The following is a 12628-nucleotide window of genomic DNA, read 5'->3' as shown; positions in this document are numbered from 1 at the left end:
TTTTAATAACACCTAAAGGTGACATAGATACTTTATTATGGTATAGTATTTAAATGTATGCCTTAGAAACACATAATATTGCCTCTTTAAAATGTCTTAAATTTGACTTGCTAAAAACTGCAGATACCCTGCACCAGGTAAATACATAGACTTGGAATAATTTACGTATGTTGTATAATACAGTCTAAAAATGTAAAATGTTACTGTTAGCCTTTTCTTAATTKTTGAACTGATGTGAAACACAAWACACAGTGAATAGAAAGAAAACAGGAAAGTTAAGTAAACCACAATAAAGGCATTAAAATGTATTTTAACTCCAAAATATCTGGATTTGTTTTACAAAAGTAAATGATTCAATAAATAAATAAGCAGGCAGCGAGCATACCCCGCCCCCCAGTGGTAGACCTGAAGTTATGCCTGTGTTTGCTTTCGATCTGGTGTGTGTCTAAGTCCTGCTCAGGCATTCAGCTAGAGGGGCGTCTTTACAGCGCCTTGTTTGGTTTTCAGATGCCTTCTTTCAGCTGATGACATCTAAAACCACCCTCAGGGCACTGTGCTGATTTTCGGGTTCGCAGAGAGTTGTTTTTTTTTTTTTCACACTATGTGAACTTTATAAAGTTTATAAGCAGCATGCAGGTCACTGCAATTATTTTACGAAGCCAGAAGAAGACACACAGAATAAATTGTGACGGCTTGGATAGAGGAGGTGGGTAGAGATTTTGTAGCTGCAGCAGCTGTTGTTGTGTGCTGTTTTCCCAAACTCCTATCCAGGTCAATTCCTAACTTTTTTTTAACATAAGCATAAGCTTCAGGAGTGTGGTGGTAGAGCGGAGCTGTCATTATGTTAGTCTCCAAACAYTGTTAMTATTTATCGCGATAATTTCTGAGAGATTTACCAAAATTTTGTTATTGTGACTGGCCTCTAACAGTCACACAGTTTGAGAGGACGACCCGCTCRCGGTAGATTTACACGTTTTATATTCCTTCCATTTCTTGATGATGGATTTATCGTTGTTCCTGTGGATCATCTTGACTTGTACTTTTCACTGAGTTGAATTAAAGTGGGTGAATATTTATACAAACACTTATGTTACATTACAGAGTTGTATTTATTTGGAATTACTTTGAAAAAAAAATGTAATTTCACTTTGCTATTGTAGAAGCTTTAATTGAAGGTTCAAAAAGTCCTGATGCATCTCAGWAATCCAGGTAAAAAATCAAGAAGAAAAAAATTGTATAGGTCTTRTGGACGGATTCTTCTCTAATGAAACGTTTCGTCTCTCCTCCAAGAGACTTCTTCAGTCTTTAATTGAAGGTTTTTTTTGTCAAAAAGGCCAATTTATATTGWTCATGGTTTGTTCATGACAGCTGTGAAAGCACAAAACATTTAAGGGTGTGGACTCTAAAGAAACGAACTCACTAAAGACATGAGCACATTCTTTTATATCACTCATCATAACTCTTATCCCACAGGCYGCAAATGTTTCTCATCCAGTCAGCATGCATTTCAAACACACCCTCTTTTTTTAAAATCTTCCAGGGATCAGGAACAGGTTCCTCTCTGACTGGCGGGGCCGGTTCATCGGGGTCCAGGCCCACTCGGCAGCGCATCACACGCGTCAATCTCAGGGACCTGCTTTTCTGCTTGGAGAACGAGAGATTCACCAGTCGCTCCCATTTCCTCTACAAGGGCTTTCTCAAATAGGCGTGATGTCAGGGAGAGGAGGACAACAGAGGAACAGGTAGAGGGTTGGAGGGGGGGAGTAACAATGTGTGTGGAGAGACCTGTCACTCCCACCACCAAGATGGTAAGCGACTCCTTTAAGTGAAGAAGAGAACACTGAGCATCAAAAAGAAAACCTGAACTAGCCATACTTGAAGGCCTCTCTACCTCCCTCTTCAAATAACCTCTATTTTCTTTCAGAGCTAATGTCCCTTTATATAACCCGTGCAACTTCTTTCTTCAAGATGGTGCAAAAACGGATCTTGTGTTTTCTGACGAAGGTTGTGTGTGTGTGTGTGTGTGTGTGTGTGTGTGTGTGTGTGTGTGTGTGTGTGTGTGTGTGAACAAATGACATAATGTACAACTGTGCACTGTATTATAGAATGGTTTATTTTATGAGCTTTAAAGCTACGAAAATCACTTGTTTTATTCTGCCGCCAAGTACAACCCTGAGAAAAAGTCTGAATGTTGTGTAAAATGTCAAACAGGATGCAAGGATTTTCTCATAAAACCATATTTTAGTCGTTATAGAACACAGTAAACATATTAAAGCTACTGCATGTCGTTTCTGGAAAACCCCGGACTTAGAAAACATTTGAACTGATACAAGCTTCAGGTCCCTCCCCCTCGCTCTCTGTTGAGCTTCAGCCCACCTTCCTAAGCCCCTCCCACACAGCAGTAAATTTGAACAGAGGGCTGTAGGACCACCGGGAGGAGCCAGAGGACTTTTGTTTTTTCAGAGATTATTTGTCTAATAATCTATCAGGACATAGTGACAGTTTTAACAAATATGTTAAAATAGATTTCTAAATATTTAAACTAATAATAGTGACACATCTCAAAAGAAAAGTTGGGACAGAGCTATGTGTACTTCTGTGACACAACTCTTGTTTTAACTACATTTTGTACATTTCAGGAGACCAGTGTTTGGAGGGAAATGTCCCGTTCTTTTCTGATGATTCTAGCTGAGTCGTATTTGTTAGATTTTTGGTTTCCTTATGCACCAAGTGTTTTCATGTTTTGAACCGCACGTAGGCTGGTTCAAAGGACTCCTCGACTATAAAGCCATGCTGTTGGAACAGAGGCAGTATGAGGTTTAGATTTGGCTGAAATATYCAAAGCCTTCCCTGAAAAAGACGTTTTGATCGTCTAAAATGCATATATACTTTTCTGCTCTGATAGGACCTTTCCAGATGTGTAAGCTGCCCATGTAATGCACCCTCATAACATCAGCGAGGCATGATTTTGTGCTGTCAAACAGATCAAACAGTCCCTCTCTTTTTTAATACAGTGGATGTGGCATCAGTAGTTTTTAAAAGGAGTTTTAAATGTTAATATTGCTCGCCTCAGTTCTTTTTAAACAAGATTTGGACCAGAGGAGACAGCAGTGTTTCTGGATAGTGTTAGCCAGTGAGGTATATAGGATAGAGGAGTTACACACACTTCAGACGACTGGCTGCTGTGGTATGAGCAAAACACCATGTTGGAAGGGGCAGATWGTGATGTGAAGAATTTATCATGGCTAGATTTCTGCYTAGATTTACATTTAAATATTAGTTTTTCATTTGTTAGCATCTGCCTTTTATAAACATTGTTCATTGCTGGTGTGTGTAAATTGTTAACAGATTTTTTTAACCGATATGATAATATGTACTGACAAACATTTCTATCAAATCAAAATAGTGGTTGTCAGTATCAAACTGAGTTTCACTGATTAGCTGATCTAAGTTTATCAGGTCATGGTTACCACATTCAGCTTCAACAACTTGTACTTGCCCCAAACAATATGGCCGCTCTCTTTGACCAAGAAAAGTCACGTGATAGTGCCTCTAGAGGCACTTATCAGAGCTTTAACTAGAATTTGTGTATGGTACAGTGAACTGTGTTAACAGTTATAGGACTATAGATGTGTTCCTGACGCCTCGCAGTGACATCCAAAACAGACTCAGACCTGTTTTTAATGCAATGTTTTTAGAAATCTTTTAATAATATCTTGAACTTTAAATGATGCAATATTCAAAGTCTTCCTATTTGTTTTGTTGAGGAGCATTATTCTGAAGATGTTCCACTCTTAATAGATTGGTGAACCGCTGCCCATCTTCACTTTTGAGGTATTCAGCTTCTGTAAAATCCTGTTTTATTCTCAGTCTTGTTAATGACCAGCGACTCGTTTCACTAAAGCCAGATTTAAACACGCAGGATGTCGGCTGTAAGTCGAGCTTGATCAACAATAAACAGCTGTAATAAGTTGCTCTAATGTCAAGCCAGTAAATCATTTAGGATGAACACATGTTCACTGTTTGCCTACTAGACCCACTGGACGAATGACAAATTTCCTGATTACACATGTGCAACACCACACATGAGTCTCACTCCTTCCCTGTAGTGTAACAGTTAATCATGATTCACATGAAGAGATGAAGTGAAACACAGCRGCGGTGACATTATAGTGTTTAAAAGAGTGTTTCAATAATTTAAAAAGTATAAACTTGTTTTGAAACTGAATCTATTTACAAGTTCTCTCAAAATGAACAGCGGATTACTTCGCCTTAAAATTATCACTGCGAGTTCAGGAAGTGACCAGAGGACAGATCACTTGAGCTGCAGGGAGAGAGAGTTTTGTTTTGTTTTTATGGACAATCTAATGTTAATATATTTACTCTGTGATATTTTTAATGCAAAATGAAAAGAATACATTGTATAACTTGATGAAACACTGTTTTCTGATCAATAACTGAAAACATTAGCCATTCAAAAGTAAGTTAAAAATACTAGATTATAGTCTGAATCTTCTCAAATTAACGATAATTAATTGTCTACAAGTACTTTTTGAAATAAGGATGAAAAATCCAAGCTAACAAGATTAATAATCTAATTCATTCTGCTCTTGCTCAGTATACATCACCCTCAAAACAAGATCAAAAATACTTTTTGGTGGGATATAAAATTGACAGCCTGGTGCTCAGAAACAGGTCAGGGTTTAGTTTCAGAGGACTTGTTACCATGTAAACACGTGTTTCCTCATTTGTGCAACCGAATCAAGGATTGTTTAATCCAGAATTATGTCTAAATCCTGGCTTAATCCCTTATCCTAGGTTCATGCAACAAGGCCAGTTCAATTCAACGGTTACAAAATGCTCCTCGCTGCACTTTTCTGAGGCGAGTTGCTTTCATCAAATTCAAAATTCAAATTAATAAGAAAAAATCTTAGTTTAAACATTTATTGTTACATTGTGACTTAATATTGGATTTATTAGATTTGCAAATCATTTCATTCTGTTTTTATCTACATTTACACAACATTTTTTTTGGATTTCGGGGTTGTACTCTTGTGGGAATATGATTTAAAAGATTTAATTCTGTTATTTTTTTCTTCTGTCAGTTGAATTAATTTGAACTTTAAACTGTGTAACATACTGAGTTGCCTTCCTAACTATGAGTAAGCCATACAGCCACACAATTAACCCTGCTGTACGTCACGAAGCTGTAGCGCTTTTTTTTTTCCACTCACCTGAAAAGCTTTCAGCATATTTATTTACTAAATTCAAACTGAAATGAATGTTTAGTTATTTATTTATTCTGTGACACATTGGTTGTTTTGTCGTAGCTTGAATTTGAAACTAAGTGTATGTTTTATTAGCGTTTGGGTTTAGTTTTTTTTTTTTTTTTTTTAGAATTCAGCAGGTTTAGAGAGGTTTTATTTTAAAAAATCTCAGTTTGTTTAATTTATATTTGTTTTAGACGAGTTGATTTCTTAAAAAAAAGAAAAAAACTCTTTAAGGCTTCTAAGCTGTGTCGCTATACCAAACTTACATTTACATAAAACTATTTTTGTAGCTTCCCTCCTCCTCTTCTAACAGACTGACGATGTCCTCCAATCATTTCTTTACCTGCTTGTAGTTTGACGTGTTACAGGACAGACAGCCCTTTAGCTTTTTATTATGAATGATTCAAGAAACTGGTTTCTTCCTGTATATTTGTAAATGTTTCACCTAAAGTTTTACACGCTGTTTTGTATAGAATGAAAACTATATGAATAAAGAAAAATCATGATTTCTCTATTGAAAAGTTTGAATAAATGATGATTTTACAGGAGCTGTTTGGTGTTTTTTCTTTTCCCCAGAGTTTCAGTGGTAAATGTTTGTTTGGTGACACTAGAGGGCAGCATTGTTCCGTGTGTTGGATTATGTTCCCACATTATTCCACTTAAACCTGGAACATCTGTGGAAGCACCTGTGGTCTGCGCTGCCTATCCTCCGGGTTTGTGCAGACGTCTTTTGAAGCTCCTGCGAGCACATCACTCAGCTCTCTAACCAAAACGAATCTGTGCCCACAGTCTGTCTGCTTCTTTGTCGAGCCGTCTTGTTTGAGTCTGTCCCCATCATCAGCCGGTGCACAGTCCACCGGCAGCAGCTGTCACATCAGCTGCTAACATTCACCATAAACCATCGGCTGCTAATGATTAGACTCTTGTTCCACTGGGACAGTAGCCTGATGATACAGTGATTGGAAGCAGCTTCTGTAGCTMCACTGTCCAGGAGGGAACAATTCCTGGAAAAGACTGGCTAACATTGAGTTTTCTCTTACACTAACACACTACAGCCACTAGGTGGCAATAGTTCATTCTTCAAACAATTCTTTTGTTGCTGATGTTGAACATTTTTTGGGTTCCTGCTTTTTTGCTCGAAGGTGGAATGGTGATGATGTTTTTAATGCCTGTGTCTGTTAGCAAAATATCCCATGAACCACTGGATGGATTTGAATYAAACTCCTAGGAAGCAATCACTGGATGGACWTTTACAGTTGATTAACTTTTGGAGTCAGCAGCMTTCAAGATACCTGCCACAGATGAGCAAKCTTATTAAWTACAAAAACAGCAACAAGTCTATTYATATAACAGATATTAAGATGAAATTTGGTGTGGTAGTAGCTGAACATTWTTGCCAACATYTATWCAGAGCACTCACTGATTGCAAAAGATCTGTTGTCTTAGTGAAACAAGACAACAGTGTCATAAACAGTGTCTTATTGTCTTAAAAATATGTCTTAGTGACATATTTTTAACYTTTTATTTTTACACTTGGCACCCCATGTGGTAATAGTTGAGGATCAGTGGGCACAGTTCCACCAAAGCACTAATAGGGGAACTAATATCCTGATTAGTGCTTTAGGGCTTTTGCTAATTTTATTAGTGGATTAGCACTTGCTAAATTTATAGGTTAAATTTAGAAGCACTAACTGAGGTCTATAAATGTTATTGATCAACGTTAAAGTTAACATAGGGTGAAAGCTGTCACACATTTTGTTCATTTGTGTGTCACTGATCCACCAGGTGACAATATATGAAAACAAATACAGCTGTGGAATGTCAGTGATAAGAGAGAAACATGGCAATATGTGACTCATGTTGTCTGTTGAAGAATGATCATGGGTTGACTGGGTTATTTTAGTGCTTTAGAATTAACTTTTGCTAAAATTTTAGTGCATTAGTGCTTTAAAATTAGGGGACCTAAATATTTGGGTTAGTGTTTTAGGGCCTGGTGGAACTATTTTTTAAATTAGTGCTGCCCACCACTGCTGAGGATCCTCTACAACAGTAGTTCCCAACCTTTATAGACTTGTGTACCCCCTCTGTCAAATGTAATGATGATTCTCCAAAACTATAAGGTACCACAGCTGATTATTAAATGATTTTTTAAAATATAACCCCCTTAATTTGAACAATTAATTCTCAGGCATTTTATTCTTTTAAACTCAAATTAAACATAAAGAAAAAATGTTGCCTTGAAAGTGAATAACCAGGTAACGGCAGGTACAAGAAGCAGCAGTGTCCAAAATACATTGTATTGTCCAAAATACCTCAGAAACTCGCCCAAATTAGCAAATTCCACGAGATTCTGCATTTTGTACTGGATTCAATTTTGTGTCAATTCTGCGATTCTGCATGCATTTTCCGCATTGCAGAAATCATAGGGTCCTACATATCTCATTCCTAATTTTATTAATTTGTTATACATTTTTCCACGTACCCCCTGTAATATGCTCACGTACCACTGGAGGTACATGTACCGGTACCTCTGGTTGGGAATTCCTGCTCAACTACATGTAGTTTGAGCACATGTAGTTTGTGAGATTTAATAATATCCAGCATGTAAGTATTTTCAAGGTTCAACCAAAACGGCTACAACTCCATTCTCTTCTCAACACGAGATGATGTTGCACATTTAATCCTGTCGTATTTTAGACATTTGGATTAAAAATAAAATTCCTTCTTCCAGATTCAGTCTACGTGACATTCACTGCACTGTGCTGCTGTAAGACGACAACCAGTAGAAAAAAAACCCAACAACAACAAAAGAAAAAAGCCTTTCAGTTGTGAGAACAAAGTCAAGCGAGGCCTGACAGTCTGTCATGGCGTCCCAGTCTGGTGGCTGTGGTGATCCAGGTAAGGCCTTGCCCCTTGTGTCTCGGCCCAATCCAATATTTTTCCTGGTAATCCTCCATCCACTCCTCGACTCCGCTGCTCTTTCAGAGTTAAGTCCACATAAGCTCCCACTTGAGCGCCAGAGGCAGAGCAACAARGAGGATGGTGCGGTTGCCTGGCAACGCCTGAGTCACAGCACCTGAGGGTGTCGGGTAAACACCGCGAGGCTGCCAGAGGGAAGAGGAGACGGGTGACATCACTGTTTCCCTTCTGTGACATTTATTACGAGCGGCTTTTATTCATTTCTTACAACCGGGGCGTCTGTTTCTGCTCTCGCCCCCAGGGTGAGATCATTAATGAAGTTTAAACGTGNGTGTGTGTGTGTGTGTGTGTGTGTGTGTGTGTGTGTGTGTGTGTGTGTGTGTGTCTCGCGAGGCGCTTTTGTCACATCCTGAGATGGGGTTTGACTGATCTGATGGTTCTTCTCAGCAGGGCGCTCCTCTTGCTCCCGCACGATAAATCTTTAATCTAAAAAAGTCTGTCCTTGTTTGCTTTTACGCAGGCGCGCCTTCAAAACGGGAGGGTTTAGGGCTGATGAAGGTGAGATCCCTAAAGCTTTATAAATAATTGTGCTGAGGTCTATTTTTATGTTTGGTATTACYCTGTAACCCGCTAAATTAAAAATCCCATTTGCCGATCCCGTCGTATTCACGCTGCGAGACAAACGCCCGAGTACAGTCTGCAAATCAGTTTGATTCCTTTCAACACTTCTGTACATAATGTTGATGAAGCTCCGAGCTCGTGAATAAAAGTCTCCTCGGAGGGACATGAGAATGTGATTGGGATGAAATGATGTGGCTCAATGGGATTCAGTCGCTGCACTTTATCATCCATTAGGATGCACAAATCCAGCAGCCTGTGACCAGTTTTTTTTACTCTTAAATGAAAGAGAATGAGTTTTTTCCACCACCCAGGAGGAATTAAACTCTGAAATCCCTAAAAAAAAGAAAGCAACAAGAGTTCATTAGTTTATCCGATTTCTGGTGCGTCTCTGCCCTTTTTCCTACCCGGGTTAATGCCGACTTGAGGACTCTTTTGTCATGGGCTGACCGGAGCACACGGCTTTGGCCTGGAGATACTATAATAAGGCCAGTGTTTATGAGCGCTGCTGAAATGGGTTTGTAAGCGCCGCTGAACCTGTGAGGTATTGATGCTGGGGTTAATAGCCTGTTGGCCTCTTTAATGGAGCTGAATCAGGCCAAGCAGCGGACAGCGTCAGCGCACAGGAGGAGAGCATCTCCTCTTACAAAGTCATCTTCTGGGACGGAGCAGGATGTGTTGTGGGCACAAGAGGCTCCACTGCAGACACYGCTTCAGGGTTTGGATAAATGTTCAGTAGAGATCCAAAAACGGTTGCTTTATCAGACAAATAGAAAAATGCTAGCCTGGCCCTTCCRACACAGTTCCACTCAATTCTAGTTTCCCTTCTTTGCTCCGTCTGGGATTTCTCCTATAGACAAGGATTTCTCCAGTAGAATTTGAACTGGGCCAATCAGAGAACAGAAGGAGTTGTAAACAACGACATCTATTTTCTGTGACATTTTTAACATGTAGTTTAGCAATGGCAGTGTAGGAAGTGATTGAAGCCAGTCCGTGTTGACAAGACTTCCAAATTAAATTAAATTTGCCTCACAAAGCTGCAGCTCTCATTTACAGACGTCTGGTTCAGCTCAGTATTCTCTCCTCTCAGTAGGGGATGGTTGTTTACAGCGCAGGCTATTTCAGGTTAGCTTCTTAGCTTTCTTCACGGTCGAGCTGGCGCACTGCATTCATCACGGCCAAACATTAGCSATTTCGTAATAAATCAGATTCAATCATTTTAAACTTCAACAGAGGCCCTGCCTCCAGCAAGCAATCTTTTCTCAATAGCTTAGAGTCCAGACCCTCTGTACGAAGCAAAGCGTCGAGCAAGGGGCTGTTTTTACCTGTAAAATGCATAAATCTAAATGTTCATGAAGCTAAATTAACTGATAATGAGATTCAAGCTATTTTTTCAGCTTGTTCAAATGCTCATTGCGTATTTTAAGAGTTAATGGGACAAATGACACAAAAATCTGTCAATTAAATGTTTTTTGAGGAATTTTTAAATGCCTCAGCGTTTCTGGACAAACATATAGTTACATAAACATTATGCTGTTTTAAATTTCAGTTCAGTTCAGTTTATTAATGTAGCACCAAGTTACAACAAGATTCCTCTCAGGGCAGTATACAAAAATAAAATCGTCCAAAAATCATAAATCAAGTTTAGATCTAGATTTAAATCCGAAAACAATTCAATAATTTTTGTCTAAAGTTTACAGCAAACAGTGACATTTTCCCGCATAATAAACAATGGGATTTTATTGAAATGAGAGAGAAACCCCCCAGCTGATTATACTTCAGTAGAAATACCATTCAAAGTATAAACACATAAAGTTYGACATTATGATGCCTGTAACAGCTGTACACAAAGTTTTAGGATTTTTTTGAGAATTTAACAACATATTTAATTTGGTGAACCAGTTAGTAGAGCTYGTGCCTCTCACCAAGAAGGTTGCTGGATTGAATCCCGGTCTGAGACCGTCTGTGTGGAGTTGACATGTTCTCTCTGTGTGCAGGTGTGGGTTTTCTCCAGGTCCTCTGATTATCTCCACAGACCAAGACGTTAGTTTAATTGTAAATCTAAATTGTCCCTATGTGAGTTGTTTGTCTCTATGTGTCCCTGTGATGGACTTTTTGCAGATGGTATCAGCTCCCCCATGACCCAGAATGAAAAAAGGCAGATAAAGATAATGGATGGATGTTTAATTTAGTCATGTCATGAGTTCTAACTTTTGATCTGTCTGAATATTTTTCATTTTGCCAACTCTTGTTATTTCCCCTTCTTCTACAGTTTATACATGAAAACATCAGCATTTTTGTCAGCTGAGATTGTTACTGAAGCAAGTCCCAAATTGTTATCTAGTTTGACGGAAAGAAATGTGATAATTTTGAAAATTTAGTAAGTAAATTTAGTAAGTAGCTGCACTCACGCTCTTCAGAATTTTTCTCAAAGGTCAAAAGGTGCTCTTCAGAACCAAAGAAAGCATATTTAAAAGTGACGTGCAAKGTTTTGCTTTAGCAGAATGAAAAAGATTAAAATAAACCCCCCCAAAAAGAAAATAGTCAAGTACATTATTTTTGTCACTAAACACTAATTTATTGTGTTTCATTATTATTTTGAGAGAACTAAATGTATCTATTTGCCGTTATTTTAAGGTTATATCTTCACCATGGCCTGCTCTCTTTTGCTTCATTGGTTCGATGATGAAAATCAGCTGCATGTTGTTTTCCTCCACAGGTTCCTGTTCATTATTTAAACAAGGTTAAAGCCATAAAAGCTGCAGACATGCTGAGYGAAGCCCAAGGCTGAAGCACGCCTGAAGTCATGTATGCTGAATTTTAAGGTCAGCGCCTTTCAAGAGGACGGTTTGAAATAGGATCAAATTAGCAAAATACAAGGATTAAGGCTGATATTCAATTATGACAGCAAATGCTGTAGACTTTACAAAAAGACAGGAGAAAACAGAGAATAAAAAAMAAACTATCACTATAAAACACCCTAAAGTGAAAATTTAGTAGGAGATAATATAAACTTTACTGCAGTTGAAGTTTTATTTCTTACAATGAATGATGCTGTTTAGATGGAATTAGTTTCCACAAACACACAGAGCTGAGTTTATACCTGCGTCAAACTGTGACTAATGCCCATCCTTTCTTCTGTCAGATTAAAATGGAAGATTAGGTTTATTTTTATTATTATTTTTTTTATTAAAGCACATTGAATTGTTTATTTGCTCTAATGGAGCTAATATATTATTCAGGATAAGTGCTGATCTTGGTCCAGTTATGATGACAGAGACATWAAGGGACAGATGGGAGTGTGGGTTTGATTTTATGTGGAAGTTCACTAGAGACTCGACCGGCTGTAAAGGAATGATTTCCAACTGTTTTTTCCCCAGAACTCTGCATAGTTTCTGTTGGGAAGGGCACTTCATCTGTAGCTGGGGGAGGAATGATGTTCTAGATGAGGTTTGGATTCCCCATTTGGAGAGAATCCACTTCTGTTGAGCATCTCAGAGGCAAAATAAAATTCATGTATTTGTACAAGATGCCAGCACAAGAACCATCARATATGGCGATGACACAAAAAATCCCTGAAACTGACCTTTTTACAGTTACTAATTCACATGCAGAAAATCGACCGTGTCCCAAGTGGGGCCTTGTGGGGGGTTCTCCGGGAGTATGGGGTACCGGGCCATTTGATACGGGCTGTCAGGTCCTTGTACAACCGGTGTCAGAGTCTGGTTCGCATTGCCGGCAGTAAGTCGGGCTCGTTTCCGGTGAGAGTTGGACACCGCCGAGGCTGCCCTTTGTCACAGATTCTGTTCATTACTTTCATG

At 38.7% G+C, this 12628-nt stretch overlaps 1 protein-coding gene across 1 annotated transcript; it reads left to right on the top strand.

Moving 5' to 3' along the window:
- Positions 1 to 1540: 1540 nt before the first annotated feature.
- On the top strand, positions 1541 to 5818 carry LOC106536593 (transcription initiation factor TFIID subunit 4; the record flags this gene model as incomplete). Its single annotated transcript, XM_014033900.1, is given in 1 exon segment — positions 1541 to 5818. A coding segment is annotated over 1 exon segment (165 nt), but the record flags the coding sequence as incomplete, so codon positions are not given.
- Between the last annotated feature and the right edge of the window lie 6810 nt (positions 5819 to 12628).

This window comes from Austrofundulus limnaeus, unplaced genomic scaffold, assembly GCF_001266775.1.
Source record: "Austrofundulus limnaeus strain Quisiro unplaced genomic scaffold, Austrofundulus_limnaeus-1.0 Scaffold1888, whole genome shotgun sequence".
NCBI classification, from domain to species: domain Eukaryota; kingdom Metazoa; phylum Chordata; class Actinopteri; order Cyprinodontiformes; family Rivulidae; genus Austrofundulus; species Austrofundulus limnaeus.
The sequence above is the reverse complement of the archived record's forward strand: the minus strand, read 5'-3'. Positions and strand labels throughout refer to the sequence as shown.